Source organism: Corapipo altera, unplaced genomic scaffold (genome assembly GCF_003945725.1).
Source record: "Corapipo altera isolate COAL_440 unplaced genomic scaffold, ASM394572v1 44, whole genome shotgun sequence".
NCBI classification, from domain to species: domain Eukaryota; kingdom Metazoa; phylum Chordata; class Aves; order Passeriformes; family Pipridae; genus Corapipo; species Corapipo altera.
This window is the reverse complement of record NW_020884880.1, coordinates 19572269-19592252: the sequence shown is the minus strand read 5'-3', so window position 1 is coordinate 19592252 and position 19984 is coordinate 19572269. Positions and strand designations below refer to the sequence as shown.

The 19984-nt window shown below is 37.8% G+C and overlaps 1 protein-coding gene across 7 annotated transcripts in view; it reads right to left on the bottom strand.

Annotated features, from left to right (window-relative positions):
• The window catches only part of RBMS3 (RNA binding motif single stranded interacting protein 3), a 596100-nt gene that overhangs the window by 8348 nt on the left and 567768 nt on the right, over positions 1-19984 (bottom strand). For 4 of the 7 annotated variants that reach the window (XM_027639205.1, XM_027639206.1, XM_027639208.1 and 1 more), the window contains 2 exons: positions 4248-4328; positions 1572-1699 (listed from right to left, as the gene is read on the bottom strand). In XM_027639205.1, coding sequence (XP_027495006.1) covers positions 1572-1699; positions 4248-4328 — 209 coding nt within the window. Of the gene's footprint in view, positions 1-1567; positions 1700-4247; positions 4329-19984 lie in introns of those variants that run through there. The other 3 variants (XM_027639207.1, XM_027639211.1, XM_027639210.1) reach the window with 2 other exon arrangements.

Here is a 19984-nt window from a genome sequence, read left to right as displayed (position 1 = left end):
TTGCAAAAAGGCTGTAGATGACAAGGAAAGATGAGGGATCTCATTCTCAGGAAATTCACCACACTGGCAAGAAACACAGCACCCATTTCAATAAAGAATTGCAATGCAGTTTCCTCTTATGCAGAAAAATGCCAGAATCTGCTGCTTACAGCCACAGTATGAGGCCTTCTAAAACTAAGTCCTTCTGCTTTAAGGTTTAAGCAAAAGGGAACAGAGACCCAGGAATGGCCAGATCCAAATGCTACGGAACATAGTCATCAAAGCAAGCCAAAAGGATGATACAAACATATATTTCTCTCTTTGCCCATTGTATTCTATAAGTATTTTGCAATCATTTATTTACAGGTGCTAGAGAGACTGTTGGTTAGAAAGATACACATGGGCAGAGTGTGTCTCCAATTAGGTACATCAACAAAAAGCTTGTGATTGATTGCTTTTGTAATATGTACATACAGACAGATATGGGCATGACAAAAGAAATAGCAGTCTTCTGTTTTATGGTGGTCAAAAAGGGAGTGTGTGTGATCTGAAACCATTTGCTACTCATATGGTAGACAAATAAATGTATCTTGCACTTCCAGAGCTCAAAAATGAAGTAAAGTAACTGACAGACTGGTATAATTCTAATCTTTCCTAAACCAGCTCATATCTGATGCCTCTATAAGTACCGAGTCATGATGATTGACTGACATATCTAACATATTTCTTGTCTGGCTATTTGTCTTTCTTGCCCAAGATAAAACGTGTAATTTTCTTTTCACACTGACGCTGGTGTTCAATATACACGTATTAATAAAGGACTTGATTTGTGCCTCTTCCTAGAATCTGTCCAACACTGATCAGTCCCAGTGAGTATCCTGTCACTAAGTAACCTTCCCTTTGTGAGGACTGGTTTTACTCTAGCAAAGAAAAACTGTGTTTGAGGATTATTCTGAAGATGAAGGGACTCTTTCAGAGTTCTAAATCCAGCTGTCAGTGTATAAATTTTGAACTTTCCAAGGTATTCCATAGGAAGTAAACAAAAGGAGCAGAGAAATGGAGACAGACTGAGCAGTGCTTCTCCCCACCTCTTTCCTACCCATTCTTCTTCCACTTCCAGTTCCTGCCCATTCAATGTCTGCAAGGCACCAATTTTGCACAATCACAAATACCAACTTGAGGTAATTTATACTGCTTCATTAACTACGCTTTCAGAAAGAAAGCTTTACATGTGCCAATGTGTACTGTGCCAATATTTTCACCATTGCAAATTTAAGCCCTTTTTAACCTCTGATGCCAGATGCCGCTTTAGCCCAGTGTGATGATTGTTAATGCAGTTGTTGAGATCCTTCTGAGTCCAGAAAAGCAGCAGATAGTCAGAGAGCATATCATTGCAGGCAGGAACTCAAGCACATTTTGCCAAGGTGAGGCCATCAGCCAAAACCTTTTGCTAATTACACTGCTATACATTCAGAATTCGTCTGAACTTAACGAAGCTATTCAGAATTTATATTGCTGAAACAGGGAGTCAAATTTGGCCTGCTATAATCAAGAAGCAAAACCTTTTGGGTACAAAGTGTATGTGTACTTACTTAGACTGTTGGTAAGAATATGCAGGCGCGTGTTCACTGGATGTTTCCACTGTCATCTGTTGCTGTTGACCACTGGCTTCCTGTGATGAAGATGCTACTGTCTGTGGAGAAGTGTCAGCAACAACACCCTAGGGAATCAAATGAGGACATGAAAAACTTAGTAATTGTACTCACTGCAGTAAATTATGCAAAACAGCTCAGCGTCAGCTCACCATTCCTGTATTCCTCTAGAGAATGAGAGAGTTTGAGGTAGCAGAACCACATGCTAACACAACAAACTCCATCATTAGTTTTAGAAAACTAATTCCGTAACAAAAAGCTTTCTCAGCATACCAGTAGTACTTTGTTCTCATAGGCTGCAGTGGAAAACACCTCCACCTTTGAGGGCAGTTCCCTGTCCATTCAAAGCCAGAGGCAAAACTTCTGACTTTGGTAGATTCTGGGTTTTACTTCTTGTCTTTTTCACAACTTATGTATGGCTCTTCTAATTTTCACCTACCTACCTCAATTCAGTTAGTTCACATTTATTTTGTTTGACTTAAAATGCAATAAAGGAAGAATCTAGGCCTCCTGCTCTCCACTTTACTACACATCCAGCAGAAATTCAGCCACCTTAGAAAAATACTGCCCTTCTCTCCGCATTGCTTTTATGCATGTTCCCTTCAAAATAAATTTGCTTTATGCTAAAGACATTTATCTGTTAAGTCAAAGCTCCAATGAAGTTTTGTTTTATTTATATGTTTGCAAAAGGTAACTAAGTAAACATACAAAGGGTTATATGTATGAACTTAACATTATGCATAACTTCTTATCCTGTTTAGACAGTCTGTATAATACTTGGTTTAAGTTTTTTTGTACTCTTTCAAGTAAGCTACATTTTCTCTTTTACTGTCATGCTTGGTGTGTTGGTCACACGAATAGCAGGTCTCTTCAGGGAACATGCTTTATTACTCTATTGCACATAACAGGAGCCAGAAGAGGGAGCACAAAGCACTTGCTTTGTTTTTATTTGAGTCCTGTGTAAACAACAGGTAGTTTATTTTAAAACATCTGTTAAAATATCAGTTTCATTTTTCAGAAATTCTTCATATCTATTGCTTAACAGACTGTCAATATTATCTTTTTCTGTCTACTTCCTTGTCTTTATCCTTCTGTTTGTGTCCATCTCATCTTGAGATTGTAAGCTCTCTGGCGCAGAGATTGTATTTTTTGGTCTCTGCTTGAGCAGCATCCAGCATGGTAGGGTCCTGGTTCATGATGCTACATGAATACAGATAAACATTAACAATAATCATCATCACTGGTTCAGTACAAAACAGGGTATATATTCAGATAATATTTGGATTGTTACAGTAGATAGTTACCACACCATGTTACTTTAGAAGGCATGAATATACCAGCAGGTGATGGGGAGGAGAGCTCAGGAAAAATTAATTTAAACTCTTGTTTGCATAGGTCAGCATGGTGTGCAGCCAATATTGTTGTATGAACCACTCTCCATCCCACCATCTCCTTTTAATTCATATTTGTATCTGCCCAGTTTAATACTTAAGAATGGCATTTGAAAAGAGGTGCCCATGGTGCATTTATAAACAAAAGAGGCTTAGGGCAAAATTATATTGAGACAAAAAAGACTGAAACATGACCAGATCGGTATGACACAATAGTAGTAGCCTTTCCTGTGGGACATTATTTGGGAATAATTGCAAAGAACTAGGAGAAAACAGGATAAGCCCACTTGACTGCTGGTGGAACCATGTCAGCAGTACCACTAACTCAGTATCCTCACAGCACAGAGCAGTAATAGCACAAAATCCAGAGTCCACACACTCGAAGATAGAAGCACAGAGACCCTGGCACTCCTTGCCTTACCCCAGAGTAGGGCAGAAGTTGTTAATAAAAGAGGGTAGTGCCAAAGAGAAGCACACAGGGAAGAGGACGCCAAGGTTCCCTCCTCTTGCTGTGCTCAGTTGCCCTTATGAAGATTCACAGAAGTGGAGGCCAAGCTGACGCTCTCCCGGCAGCTTGTGGTCTACAGGGTTGAGTAAATACTTACTCATTAGACTGTCATCAGCATGACTCAGCCCCAAGGAGGGAGGGAGCGAATCCTTCCTCAAGGATGAAAAGCACTCAGTCAGTGCAGCATCCTCCACGTCTGTATATACAAGAGGAAGGTTTCCATTGCTCAATACTTTTTCTGGTGGCTAAATGTTTCAGCAATTACCTATGCTTGCTAAGGACCGCATCAAACCCTCTTGCAATCTTCTCTTCTTGAAATCTCTTTTGGTTTCGTGGTTTGCCTGCTGGGTTTGTTTTCCTGTCTCTTCCCATCTCCCTCCCAAGTACATGGGGAAAAAATAGTCATAATCACTGATGTTTTACTCCACGTCCTGCTGTACAACAAAACAAATGCAAAACAAGAGCCCTTGCAAATAATTAAAAAAAAATAAAATAAAAATAGGGGTTAGAAAAGAGAAGGAAAGGAAAAGAAAAGAAAAGAAAAGAAAGAAAACAAAAGAGGAAGAAATGTACAGTCCTAATTTTAAAAGCTGGGAGCTTCCAGCCACCTCCATAAAGAAACTTTAGGCCCCTTTCAAACCACAGGTGCAAGAAGGAATAATACATAAGAGTTCTGCTACCCCTTCACTCTACTTTCATGGATGGAGATAAACTTACTTCAATAGGGACAGCTGTTGGAGGCACAGGAGTATACTGGGGAATGTAGGTCCCTTGCATAGGTGCAGCAGCAGTCATGTACTAGAACAAATCAAAAGCACATGAACAATAGAAAACCACAATCGAGATGCATTAAACTATATGTTAGAAGCATGATACTGTTTCCATTTCCATTTCTGAGTTTTTTAGTTAGTGTATAGCATGTTATTTCTTTTAATTAAGGATTTTTGGCAATGGTAGGACTTACAGCTACTAAAAATCATAATCTTAAACTTCAAAGCCAGGTCATATCTGAATATAGGCAACAGTAAACATCTTGCTGATGGAGTTAGATTGTTCACAGGTTCTCTAAAACTAAGAGACTACTATTTGTACTTACAAAAAACCCAGCGGAGACATGATAGCAGTCATGTCTAAACAATTTTTTTGAGTCTAATTGACCTTACCTAATGACACCTACAAAATATGAAGCATGAAATTTGAGAGGTTTATTCCAGTCTATATTTAATTCTATCAGTAACAGCAGTTGAGTTTACAGGGATACAAAGTTTCAGGAAGGTGCGGTCTAAGTCAGCAGAAACAAAGGAGGAAGATCTATCTGGAGTTTCTCCTTTTGTACACGGATATTTTAGCTAAATTCTTACAGCTTGTTCTTAATATCCAGGGATCCTTTCTATGCATTTTCAAACTTCTGCAAATTATCATATAACACTTTGTATTAGCTTCTCTGAAATACTCTCTCCCAAGTACTACCTGACAATCCTTTTTAAAATTCATGTATGCATGTGAATTTTGTCACTGGCATGACACTAATCTTTTTATATACAGCACTTCCTAAAAAGCTCTTGAACTGAATACAACAGCGATTGTTCAAATTTTCAAATAAAGAATCAATATTAAGTCCTCAGATCTATATGTATCGTTCTTTCTACAATCCAGTCCTAACTACATGTCTTCACTGACAAGAATCTCAGAATGTGCCCAATCCCCCAAATGACTGTATGACACTTCCACTACATATTATCTTCAAAGACACACCAAAGATCTGAATCAGCCCAGAATGTATTTGATGAATTTTAAAATGAGTTAAATATAGCTTTGCTTCCTGGCAGAGCTAGGAAGTGCTTGCTAGATTTTATTTCGCTGTTTGTAGTAAAATTTACATTTAAAGCACTCTCTCACCTCAATTCTAAACTAACGGGATGGTTTGATATGCCTGTCACAAACATGCACTATGAAATTGCAAGGTGGGGTGCAGACTGCAGCAATGCTAGAGAAAGGCCTTAGGAAATGACAACAGCATATTTAAGAATCTCACAGCTAAGTCCTGAAGTCTTCTTTCAAACAGAAAAAAAAATAAATTATTTAAGTGAAATTGTTTTCTATTTAAAAAAAATCAGCGAGGATCATATATGACATAGAATTTATACTTGCAATATGAGCAGCATATGGTGTTGAAAACCGTTACAATATTTTGCCAGATTTCACAGTGTTTTCCATAACTTGAGTAAAGTGATGGGAGTGTCTCCAGTGTCTGTGTGCCTGTATCAGGCCATGTTTTTCTTCAGATTTTTAAATTGTCCTTCAGAAAGAGTATTGAATTCAATAGTGTTTTTTATGAAGGCTAACCCATCAAAAACATTAGGCCAACTATCCTATTGTACTCAGTACAGTTGGGTTATTCTCCTGCCTTACGGATTAAGAGCTAATGAGAATGTTACAGCAGGGTGTTCCAGAGCTGTTTCCGCTCCATTCATTCTGCTTTGTAATGTTGCTGTCACATGTTCGGAAGACATCTGCTGTGTCGCATTGTTCTAAATGTGTCAATATTTAACAGCAACCTGAAGCACTAATTCTTACAGTTCTGCAAAGACCTGTAAGGGTTTTAAACATCTATGTAGGCTAGCTTCACTCAGACAAATATATATAGATTTTAATTAAAAGTGTTAATTTAAATAATGAAGTGCCCTCATTGAATTTGGACTTCCTCTGAGTTGAACCTAGCAGATCAATGCTCAGACTCATAAGACGCCATTGTCTGCCATTCTCTTATCTCAAACCCAAACAAGTTTTAATACACAAATATCAAATTATTCAACTACTTTTTAATTCACACCAGTCCACTTTTTGCAAAATCCTTTGGCACTGAGTTCTGCAGAACAGCAATTGAAACTGATGTCTTTGCTGACTCTGAAAACACTGCTCTCAGTACTTGTGCAGTTTCTTACTCTATTGTTATTTTTTTCCTCTTGAGGTAGATCCTGATCTTACTTGCCAGACTACTTCATGTAGCTTCCTTCACTGCTAGACAATCTCTAGGGAAAACTGCACTGCTGACTTGACTGTCACTGGTGGCTCTGGCCAAACTCTGCTTTCCAGATCCTCACACCTCCCCCCTTCTCCCAGTTTAATTTTTTTGCAGGAATTTTAACTGAATTCAACCAAATACCAAGTGATTTAAAGTTCTGGAGATCAAAGCTATCTAGTTGCTTGCCAGACTCCCTCCTGAAGAACTGTAGGAAAGTGACTTCTCCCCTGTACATAACATTCTGCTTGTCTAAGTGTCTGCTTTAATGGTGGTTCAATTTTTTGTATAAATCCTTCAGAGTTCTATAATTAGAGTTCTATAATTAAAAAAATATGTTTTGGGCCAAATTAGTTCACCAATGGCATACAGTATTTGTGGTAAAGAATCTGATCCTAGTAAAAGTTAGCCAAGGCTCATTCCTACAGAGTATTTCTGCTTAACAACTGTGGCCCTTGACCACACAGCAACAGTGGTCTGTATTACACATATTGTGCCCTTTGCTGGAATGTCCAAACATATTTACCTTCTTTATCTTTATGACTATAAATATACCCTCATCATTTCAGGAAAGAGTAATTGGGTCAACAATTAAACATGTTATTGGGGCTTGGAACTGATTCTCAGTCTCCAGGGTCTCACTTAAGGATTCATTGAGGCTTCTCTAAAAATCTTTACCAAGCTATAAAGGAAAACTACGGCTTAGTTCTCAGAGACACACAATCGGTCTTTAGTATCCCTCACATGCAGCAGAGGGAGTGCCCTCCGAGACCACATGAATTTGGGAGTGTCTGCCCTGCTGCATCTGTTTTTATCATGGGAAGCCTAGTGCTGAGAAGCTGCTTTAGTTTAGTTTCTATAATGAAAGAGGAAACATTATTTTTTGTGATAACTGACATTAGCTCAATCAAGTTTACTCGTATTTCTTTTCTTTGTAAACTACATAATCCTAATTCTCTGATCTCACAGGATAAATAAAGATTACATAGTCCTAAGGCACAATGTCAGTGTTGATACTTACATCATCGGGTTTGGATAATGCAAGAGTTGAATTCCTTGTCACGAATATTCACTGCTGGTTGTTTAGCAGAAAGCTTCCTGAACACTGCTGTTCAGTAGCTTCCATACCCAGACACACTGAGCCCACCGAAATCTGTGTCTCTCCCTGGGTTGCCCAGATACTTTACCTAGTTATTCTATAAAATAGTGTGCTCTGGATGTGTTGGAGTGAGTGGCACCTTGATGGGAGATGGAAAAGAGCTTCAGAAAGAATTATGGGATTTAAAGAAAAGTTAAACATTTTATATCTACTCAGCTTAAGACCACCCAGGATGAAAATTCTGGCCTAAAGACATGCTTAGCTGAGGGACTCTGTTGTAATGCAGCTCCATTTGGACCACAGTTCCTGTAGATGTACATAGGTTCCATATGGCTTCCCATCTACCTCAAGAAACTTGTGTAACTTGGAAGTAAGCAGATGGCAAACAAAGAAGACATCTATGTCAGAAGACCATCACTGAGATTTATTTTCTCCATGAACCACACTCACTACAGTTCTTTATCCACACATATGTGTGAAAAAGAGACAGCATGACTCACATGCTTAGCTTAGCAGCAGCTGGTTAATTCCACTAAATATTAGTATTGCGAACACTGAAATGAGAGAATCTCAAAAAGCCAAATCTATTCTTTCTTTGTCATATGTTTCCATCAGGATTAAAGATTTTTGAGCTGTAATGTGATCGGTCATTCAACAAAGTATGTGCAAGGAATAAGAAAGCACAGTTCATTCTTCCACAACTGTACAGGCTTTGTGGATCTAAAATTAGAAGCTGGTTATTTCTGACAGAAAAATGAATGGTGACTCTACATGCACAACTGATGGATCTGAAGGGTGTAAGCGAGATTTTTTTGGCATTTTGATCCTTTGAAAGCTGGTAATTTCAACTACAGAAAAAGAATACATTGCTGGTGGCAACCTTCTCTTAATTTGCTTGTAAACTATTATTTTCTTCATACAGTACACAGAATGCATGTTCTGAACACTGAAGATGTACAGTATTATAATATAATTCATGCTTCATGATGCCTGACTGTTTAATTCAGACTGCACTTATCAGGGTACCCATTTACTCTATATGCTACATTAACAATTCTACTCACACCTCATCCAATGGGATTTTTGGTTTTTACCATTTTGAAACTACTTAAATGTGTGAAAAAATATACAGCTAGCAAATAAGAGAGTATTAGTGTATACTTACAACTCTACTTTCAGATACTACCCTCAGTGACTACAAAGAGTTAAATGAAAGGAGGTAAAGGATGAGGAGGTGGGTTGAGGGGGAAAAAATGAAACTTTGAGAAGGATCATGTTTAATTCAGAGAGCAACACCAGTTCTTAGAGATCAGCAAACAGTAGGGTATCCCAGCCTGGATCCAGCAAGACTGCTGTTAAGCCTGCAGCAAACACTAAACCCATAAAGGTGACAAGCATTGGGAAATAAAAACCGGGAGGATGGCAGCTGACTGCACCAGGCAGTGAGGGAGCATGCTGCAGTAGGATAATATGGTTTAACCATCAAAGGTGGAGCTGAGTAACCTGCAGGGAATTTACAGGAGCTTTTACATTGAGAATATGGCACAGGTAATGTCCATTTATTCATTTGCCCTAGTAAGCCTCTAGCAAGCCTTTCTCAGACCCAGATTAATGCAGAGTCAGGCAACTGCCTAACAGCTGAGGTACATAGCAAACACCCCACACACCAGCTATTAGTTACTGAATTTCAACTGAAACAGTACGTGAAAGAATGCCTCTTGCAAAACCAAACTATTACATCTACATCATCAGAAGGCTTTGGCTGCACACTCTGTTTAAATTCTGAAGGCCATCATTAACAGAAAGTATAAGAAACCACCCTAAAGTTCCATTCTATTTATAGCCCCAATTGCCTATAAAATAACACAGCTGTGATTAGATGGAGGCTGCTGCAGATATGTTAACTCTCTTGGTCGCTATGAGTACTGTGAGATTTTACAGCTAATAACTGGATCAATGTTGAATAAGTTTCCCAGTATAAAGAAAACCAAAAAGAATTTACAAAATTCTAAGATATTAACAGATAAGTTTGCAGTAAATTTGGAAACCTCAAACAACACTTAAAATTAGGAGGGACAACGAACAAGGAAAAAATGTTTAAGAAGCCTTTTATAAAATGTGCAAATGCTGCTTTCTGGTGTTTCGCTGTGGTTTTATATGAATGTATATCTGTTGTAATAATCAAGGATCACTTTCCTTATTTCATCAGTTTCCATGTTCCTGAGAAGGCACAGATCCTTTACAGTCAAGGTGAGAACAAAACTGCAGAAGCCTTGCACCAGCATATGCTGGTAAGCATTTACACCACTGCAGCCTGCTGAAGGGAGATTAAATGGGATGTCTTATGTGAGCAAATGCTAAACCATGTATTCTTCAGTGACTATTTGTGGTTTCATATCACTGCATGAGCTATAGCACAGTGATAATGACTTAGCTCTTCAGGATTCCCAGAATTAATGCCAGGGTTTGTTTGTGTTTTGGTTTTTGTGTTGGTTTTTTTTTTTTAAACCATCTGAGAAGTCTAGACACTGCATCACTTACAGAATTATGTGAAAACATTTGTGTTGCTGGAAAACTTAAGGAAATGAGTCTGTTGGCTGGATTTATTTTTATCATCTTTTTTTTTTTCCTACCCCAGGAAGGAAACCTGCCTTCCCACTTTCAAATCTCTTTCCCTGCAAAGAACAAAAACTGCATCTCTCTTTGAGCATTGTCAAGTGGTTATAACTGTAATGAAATGTAGAATAAAACTGCTGCTTTTTTGTCTCTGGTTCCACCTTCTCATTTGAAAATATGCTGTTCTCCAATAGAAAAGAACATTGTCTTGCTGTGTCCTCTTATCCCATAGTCTGGCACGGAGACATAGGAACTCAGGAAGAGAAAAGGACCATCTAGTTCATCAGTGCCACTGGCAGTTCAATGAAATACAATATCCAGCTGCCACAGTTTTTACTTTAAACTTAAAATATCTTTTGCTACTCAGAAGCTTTCTCATTTTCCAGCTCAACCCTGTACTTATTCAATGGCTGTTATTAATTTCACTTTTTCCCAATTAAAGAATGAGAGAATAAATGATACAGAGTTTCTGCATATATTAAAATAACTTTGCTAATAATTATCAGCCAGGCCTAAAATATAATAATATAATGCCATTTTATCACACAATTACCACAGCCCTATCAAGAACAGCACTGTCATTCAAAAGAATCCCATCGCTGGCCCACTGCACTCATTGTTCACACAGAGAATAGAAATCTTTACTGGATTTAACATTCCTTCCCTGCTGCTCAGTAATACAAATGTATTTAGGAATCCTGGCTATCAATTCCCTTTCAACCTTCCTAATGAGATGTTACCTAATTCTCTGAGCAAGTTAAATGAAGGTAGAGAGAATAATACCTTCAAGAACTATATTTGCAAACTAATCTCCTTTTCTCTTTAGCAGTTCTAAACATCCTTCACAAATCCCTATCTTTGGCAATCAAAGTAACACAAAGGTATAGAAGAAACAGAGATGAGCTAACCCCCCACCAAAGCTAACGGGTCTTTTTTTCTTTCTGAAATTCAGTCCTGTTACTAAAGCAGAGTGATCAGGACTAATCAGATAAAGACCATTTAGAGAAACAACTATGAGAACAGCCAAATCCCCACATACAGCTGCGCACTACGCTCTCCCTAGCATACATGTTTGTAACTGCAAGCTGCATAAACAGATAAAAAACTGGCTCATTCATTTTAACCACTCTTTAGAGTCTATAGGCTGGCATTACAAAGGAATTTGGTGAAATTCTCAAACCACTTGTATAGATCTCATCAGTGAAAAGGAAAAAACCAGAAAAACTCATCAGGATGTGAAAATAAGTTCTCATTTTGATTGCATCTTTCATTAAGTGAAAACTTCTTACAGGAATACTTCTTTAAAACACAATGTTTATATTACATTTTTCAGTTTATACATGACTGTGGAACTTGACCTCAGGGTGCCAATGATCCTTGCAGTCCATGTCAGTGTACCTAGGCCCATGGTATTTTCACTCTTCCTTGTGACAAAGCCTCCATTGTAGGCAGGGATCCATAGAGGCTTTACAGAAATGTAAACTGATTCTCCCTGTATGAATGAATATATAAATAGCCCCAAGATGTGAAAACTGGTTTTTTGCATTAGTTGAATAATGCCATGCATCTGATGGATACATTTGCAAGAGAGCAAGACTTCTCTTATGTTTAAAAAACAGGCCAAGACTCTGGAAATTTTTTGAACTTTCAATTCTTAATTCTTCAGTTCTTATACATTTCTCTATGAAAGGAGCATTTTTTTCTTTCTAATATCCTCTATGTATCTGTTCTATGAACGTACATTATGAGCTCTCTGGGGCAAGTTTTTGACCAGGGATTAGTGCATGACTTATTGCAGTCGTCTGCAGCACCCTATATAAGACCAGGGTATTGTGACTGTATCATAACAAAAGAGTATACTGCATCAGTCTTGATCAGTCAGGGTCAGGAATCACTGAGATTCTGTCACATCTATATTCCTCTTTCAGATCTCATATACTGAAGAATAAAGGAGTGATGCAGCAGAATTATGACTGTAGATTCTGATACAAAAAAAAAATTCCCTATGCACCCCCTTAGTTGGAAATTCTTAGGAAATTCCATCTGAATACAATACTTCCAGTTAGTCCCTGATGAATGGCTACTAGTAAGATGAAGGAAGACTGGTCTGCATATTTTAATATTTTCAACATGAGTAAAAAAAAAATGTCAGTGAATCTCTCAACATATGAACAGATTAAACTATTATTAATAACATATCCATTTATATGAACAAATAAGTGCTTTGTAGAGGTAAACATGTCTTCTAGAGGCTCTTAAATCTCCATGAATTTGAAGAGTCTAAAGAGAAGTAGACTACTGTGTGCAAATGTCCATACTGTATGGATGAAGCTGTTGTTAAAACAACAGAAGAACTGCTTAGAACAACAGAAAAACTGCAAAATAACAGTTGCTCATCAATCACATACAACTTCCATTGCTCTTTCCGACCAGAGATAAAAGTGGACAGCTCATTGGTCAACTTCCAAGAATGGAGCAGATGAAAGCAAGCACAATTAATTACAAGATAAACCAAACCAAAAAGAAAAGTAAAAACAGACAAAAAGTCACGTGAATATTAGTATATCTAATTATCCTAGAAACAGGAGGAATTTCAACACCTCCTGCATGAAAAGGCAATCATGCTGGACAGATGAAAGGTAGTAAGATACCACCAAAGTACAGCTTGGACATTCTTAAGAGCGGCTGAAGCATGATATTGCTCAGTTCTTTGCCTCTAAAAGACACCTAGAATCCAAAATATTTGTTTAACCATAATGAAAGATATCACTGGGAAAAGAAGGGGTTGGGAGGTGAAGAGAGGATAGAGGAAGGGAAGAGGAGGGAAGGGAACATTTCAATTCTTCATAAGAAAACAGTTGTTCACCAATACCCTGCATCCAGAGATGAAGGAAAATTTGCCAGTTCAGTGAGCAGAAAAAACCTTGGAGATACCACCTGTTGGGACTTAACACTGGAAGCTAACAGTGGCATTAGGAATGCCTTAGAAGCTGGCCTTCCTGAATTGATGGTCAACATGCAAGTCCAGGCTTAGGCAGGGGGAAACACATTCCCTCTGGGAAATCAAGGAAAATCAGCCTGCTGTTGGGTATGTGTGGATAAATGTCCTGTAAATCACACACTCAGGGCTTCCAGGCAGCTCAACATAGAGTTGGTGTGTTTGAGTTAGGAGTTTGCAAGCTCCAAGAACCCTGCTTCCATATGCGTCCTCAGGTGAAGCTCAGGCATGCTCTTGCCTCTTCCTACACACCTGGAAACCGGCAGTCTACTCAGTCTTCGAGCCAGTGCCCTGCTTTCCTTCCAGAACAATCCCACCAAGTTGCCGGCTCAAAGCAACATTCCTAGTGTTTTCTGACTTGGCTCCCAAACTAATCTGGTCCTCAGGAAGCAGACCTGTAAGCCGACTCATCAGGAGATCTGGAAGCCTGCCCAAAGTATTGGACATGGTGAGGCTGCCCTGGAACATGAAATCCCAGGAGTGTTTTGCAGCTGCTGCCTGAAAGCTGACATGGAGTAGGACAGCAACCAAGATGGACATTTTAAACCAGTTGGCAGCTGTCAAGATCTTGCAGACTATATTTTGTATTGGAAATGCCATGAGGCATCATTTCTGAAAATTGATTTTTGTTTGGAATTTCTGTCTCATGGGAGAATCTTTCTGGTTTGTTTTGAGATTTTAAAAGATGAATCAGAATGAAACCAAATTTCATAAGATGAATTTCCCACAAACTGGAAACCATGAATGTTTCTTAGCCAACTCTTCTTCTATCTGTAGCTTGAGCAAAATAATCAACCATATTCGTATTTGGATGGTGTGGGGATAATAGAGAATACTAACCTTTAAAGGCTGGTGGCAACTTCAATACACTTAAAATACAGTGTTTAAAGTAATGCAGTGCAAAATATTGCTTCTCCTTAGCATAAAAATTGTTCTATCAAAATCTTTAAATATATTTACATTATTATTAACTTTGCTTACATGGCAGGTCTGGGGAAGGTGGTAATAGCATTTTTGTGAAGACTTCCCTTTTCCTGCTTTCCACAAACTCTTGAAATTATTACAGGAGAAGGGTCCCCTTAAAATTAAAGTCAATGCCCCAGTGATAGAGTGTGACTGAGTAAGAATATTACAGTCCACTCCTAAGTATGTTAATCATCAGCTGTGGAAGGATCTCTGAGACATCAGATCGTATCAGCAATAGGGCTGCAAAAGCAAAGGAGAAACCATGCCTTTTAGCAGAGTGCTGGCTAAGTGAACTGAACTACACTTCTGTGTCATCAGCTTGTCTACCATGTAACAATCTGCTAAAAGTGTTGAACTCCTAAACTTACTGCGTGGCAAAAATTACACAGAATCTCTCCTAATTTGTCATTGTTTCATCCAAATGATGAGGGGAGGAGGGAAGGAGGAAGGAAAGGTAGCAAAAAGTAAAAAAACAAACAAACAAACAAACAAAACAGCAGAAGAACAAAACAGAAAATGAAAGAAGGAAAAAAATCCCAATACTTCAAAAAATAGTCATCCCTTCTTGCCTTAGGCCTTCCTGTCTCGTCATCTAACCACTAACTCCCCTCTTAAAGAGATCCCTTTAGAATGCCTCCCATTTTTGGCTACTGCAGGTCTTCCACACTATTTCTCGGTACTATTTTCTTTACCTTGGAACACTGTTTTGTTGGGAAAGTGTGATCAACACAGCTGATGAACCATAAGTGAAGTAGTCAAGAATTCAAGCTTGATGCTTCAGCTTTGACTCTCACTTTGTACAGGTGAGCAACTTAACACCTTGGAAACCTGAGGTTTGTTTAAAAAAAAAAAAAGTGCAAGTGCCCATTTTTCATAAGACACTATTAAATACAGCTTTATGGGTGCGCTTAGTACTTATTTTCCCAGGAATAACATTAGCAATGCTTGAAGGGGCCAGGAAAACAGATGTGTCTTAGTGCTGGCAGAATAACAACATTCCAAGGCTGTTCTTTGTGTTCTTTCAGTGCTAGCTTTCCAAAGTAGACAGAGTCAGCTCATATGCATTCAAATTATATACAATTATGATTTGGTATAGATTTGTGCTTTGACACCCTCTTACAGTTCTGGAAAATATATGCACTGAAAGTTTTCAGGGCTGGTGTATGAATTTTAATAATTTTTAGGGCTAATAAAGACCAGGTCAAGTGAAAAGCAATTCACATCAGCAGAGAAAAAAACCTGTTAATCAGTCTTGTCCTCGCTATCAGTGTACTGATTGTAAATAGTTTTAGACAGGGCTAAAAAAAGCATAGCAGCAGTCTCAGCTTGATAGAGGAGTACGCTGTAATGGCTGTTCTTGATATATTTTTGCAGGTTAGCACATTCTGTGAAAAATTAAAAGCAAAGCAAAACAACAAAATCTTCTCAACTTCCTCCCCTCCCTCTAATTCTGATAGAGAATATGAGGAGAATAATCCAGGAAGAGAATAAAAATTGGAGAAGACATTAATACATGTACAAACACCCATATTTCCTCCTTATGAATGCCCTTTATATGACAGAGCTGTCCAAACAGCACTTAAGGAACAACAGCAAAATACCTGACAGACAGGCACGATAAGTTATGGCTCAAAATGTTTGCTTGCCAGACAGAAAGGGTGAATTTTTTTCTTTTTTTTTTTTTTTCCTGAAAATCCTTTAAGGTAAACTCACTCCATGTCTGCTGGCATGCAGCCATTTTTCAATAAATTCATATTACAATGCTGTATTTCTAATGGATTGGGTATGGTGCTTTTCCATTTTGCTAATGAGAAAAGCTAAAGGCCATTACTTGTTCTGATTGAGATCCCAAGGGAAGAAATGTGATGTGTATATTACCAGGCCATACGTAAAGGAAGTATTTGGCATTTCTAATCAATCAGATGAAGGGTAGACAGAAAAAGTCTTACTCTGCAACTGCAGAGGAAGAAGATATGGGGGGAAAAGAAACCATAGAAAGTGTCTTTAAAAGGTGACTTACGGGAATCAGTTTAATGATATTAGTATGATCAATGACTACAGCTACTATCTGGGAAGGATGTAATTACCAAAATGAAAACTTTCAAATGGAAAGTCTGATCAAGGGCAGAGGTACTGTCATATTTTTCAGAGCACTGTCACTTCTCATCCAGGCAATGTATTACTATGTCCATCACAAATATTACCATGCCATGAGGCTGTGCTTTCCTGTGGTGGGAGCAGACCGAGGGAGTGAGGGGCTGAGGAACTTTGTGTCCAGCTCAAAAACACGGGTCAGTCTTGCCCCAAAGGCAAATTCAAGACAAGGAAAGACAAGGTTGGGAAAAGGGAAAATAGAAGAGAGAAAAGTCGCTGTCATGACTGGCTTTAAGGAATGTTTTGCAGTGGTGCACATTTAAAAACCACTTCAAGTGAAAGAAAGGAAATGTAGACCAGTGACCTATTCATCATAAAGGAGAGGAAAAAAAATGTACCAAGATATGCACTGCTCAATTTGCAGAAGGTTAGTCTGGAATATCCTCTTAGATGTTTCAATATGCAATTGCCACATGTTTAATTATAATGGCATGGAATTTTTCAAATTTATACTTGAATGAAACACAAAGTTTAGAGACATTTTTTCATTCATTTTTCAGCGGCTGCATAGTTACAGCTTGAAAATGAAACAAGATAGATGCTCCAAATAGTAAAGGAAATGAATAGAGCTTGGAGATGAGTGTTCTAAGAGAGGACAAGATCCTTTGATTGTGTCACAATGCGTAGTAAGAGCTGTAGACATAGTTTAAATAATATATTTTAAATAATATATTAATTTCAGAGAATATTATAAATCACTCATGTACATTAAACCTGACAAAATTCTACCATAGTATATCCTCTCAAATGGAATTCCAGATTAATGAAATATTACTGTCAATGATGGCAAAACTATAACAATTGATAAGGCCAGCAGGAGATCTTTTAATGCACTCTAGCCTGTACAGGTAAACAATCCTGGCCTCTTCTAAATACCACAGCCCAGCCAGAGACTTGTTCTTCTCAAGAGGATCTTGCAGAGTATCTATTTCTAGGCTAGGTTGTCCATTTTTGTTTTTTGATGCACTTCTGGCTCTGGTATATGGACTGACTGAAAAGCTCAGACATCTTCATTTTGCATTGGTGCTCACTGACCAGCAAAATGCTCCCTTTCTGCTTTCTTTTTACACACAAAATAAAAAAATAGAAAAAAAGAAAGATTAAGTGCTATGCAAATATTTGCAATGGAGAAAGTCCTAACTACACCACAGATTTTCTTGTCCAAGAATATGCCAGAGATGACAAAGTGGTCATTATTCCATCAAATAAATTTATATCAACACTTTCAAACCATAAGACTTTGCATGATTCACCTTACAAAGAAGATCACTGCTGACATACTAGTGTTACACTGAACTCCCAGGCCGCACTGCTAAAATACAAATTAGCAGAGTTAACATTTAGAAAGTGTAAAACTGGCTATTCCCGAAGCTGAATAAGGGCATTTGCGGATTCCTCTCACTTAGTGGCTGATGTCAGGGACAATGAATTTAATCTTAGGATGGAGGGGGAGTGGGGGATGATGGTCTGCCAGCCTGCCCAGCTGTAATATCCCCTAATAGCCTGGAAGGAATTGTAATTGTGAACTGAAATAGCATCTGCTTAACTGTCATCCTACCCTCAGGACTGGAACTTTTTGCTTTTTGTGAAGGATCATGAGAAATAGAACACAGAGCATGAAGATGAAAACAGAGCGAGATTAAAACCATTAAATACAACCACCAAGACACAGCTGTCCATGCTGCTAGTGAACTCAAGGAAATATAAACGCCAAAATATATTTGACATTCATGATGTAATTTGGTATGGCAACTTAGAACACTGAGGTAACTGCAAACTTCTAGTTTAAAATACTTTTAATTATTATGGTGGACAGATTATTACAGATCATTCAGTGAGAAGCAATTAAGTTTCACTGCTAGGCAGTAAAGCCAAATCTAACTAGAACTGGTAATATCTTCTCTTTTCTTACTGAGAAGAATGGGTCAATTAGTTCAGCTGTCTTGACCAGAACAGCTTATTGCAGTCCATCACACTGAGAGTCTGGGCTTTGCTTTAAATATACAGCTGAGCCATCCCTGGGTTTGAAACAGGAGCTGCTGTCTGGACTACAAGAAAGACTACACTGTATGGAAGTAATTTTCCTCAAAGGGAATCAAAGGTCTTGCATTAATTTGCTTATTTATTTAAGTGATGCTATAGGGTTTAATTAATATTTTTAAAACACCTTGAGAATATATATTTCAATACAGGTGCTGCTGCTGTTATTCTCCAGCTGTTTCCTGCTTCCGAATGTCTCTGAAAAGACTGGAGACCTGTTTTATTTTGGAGGAATAGCAAATGTTATAGATCCCCTCCTGTATGACTTGTACTTCCAGAAAAAAAACCAAAACTGTTTGGCAGAAATCTGCAGAATATGTGCAGATGGAGTTAAATACTTCCATAGAAACTCCACAGGCCCATAAACTGAACTGCCTAAAAAAAGAAGCACTAACTAATGGTAAGTACTGCAGTTTCTTAGTTTACAATGGGACTTGCTCTGCCTTCAAAGATCTCTATAGAATAATTACAGACCAGAGACACTAATCCATTATACTTCTGTGCCAGACTTGTAATTGTGATCACCTAAGTATATATACACACACACATATATATATATATATATAACTATTCCTTGGAACACATATCTAATAGCGTATGCAATAAAGTAAAAATCCTAATATTAAAAATAAACTCAAGATGATGCCATGATTCTTAAGCCACATTTTTCTCTTTTGAAACACAAGAAAATATAACATTGCTCATTACATTTGTACAAAAGTTAATGAAAGAGAAAAGTGGATTTATAAGCCTTGAAATGCATAATTCTTTTCTTTGCCTTCTGTAGCAGGTTAATTACTTCAAATTTTTCCATCAATCATTTTCTGGTTTCCAACTCTGATTTCCAACTCTGATACAATTTTTTACAAACTCTGATACAGTTTTAAACAAAGGATAGAAATTTCAGGAAGGTCAGTGGTCTTCTGCTCTCAATATAGTTCAGGCACAAGTTATACAAATAAGGAAAGAGAACCTCCTCCTTCAATGGCCACAAACTGAATGGAATTTTTTGCTGCAAACTATTTCTCTATGTCCTATAACACATCCAGGAAATTTGAATTTGTTGCTACTTGCTTTTTTTAGTTTTAAATAAACTTCATCTAATACAATAATCTTCTAGAAGGTGTATAGAAAACCAAAATACAACAAATCAAATTATGGTCACTTTGATGAAACAACTATTTATTACCAGAAAATGAAAATTTCTGAAATGAGTTCATTATCTTCACAGGAAATCAATCCTACAAAAGCTAGTTAGGAGCACCTGCATATTAAAAGAAAGGTAGCAAAATAGTTTTTGTTAAAAAATTATCTTTGAACACTAAAATTTTTGAGCACCAATTTGGATTCTGTGGATAAGCTAGGCAAGGTTATCTGTGGAAATATCATCATAGCCAAGTACTCACTTCACCTTTTTACTGTATTTCTGTCACTCCGATTTGGACTGTCAAAAATGGTCATTGAAAGAAGAACAAATACAACCAATTTTTAGTCCAATGCAGGCATTTTAGGTAGACAGTACTGGCAGTAGAGCAGAATTATGCTAAACAGGAGAAAGG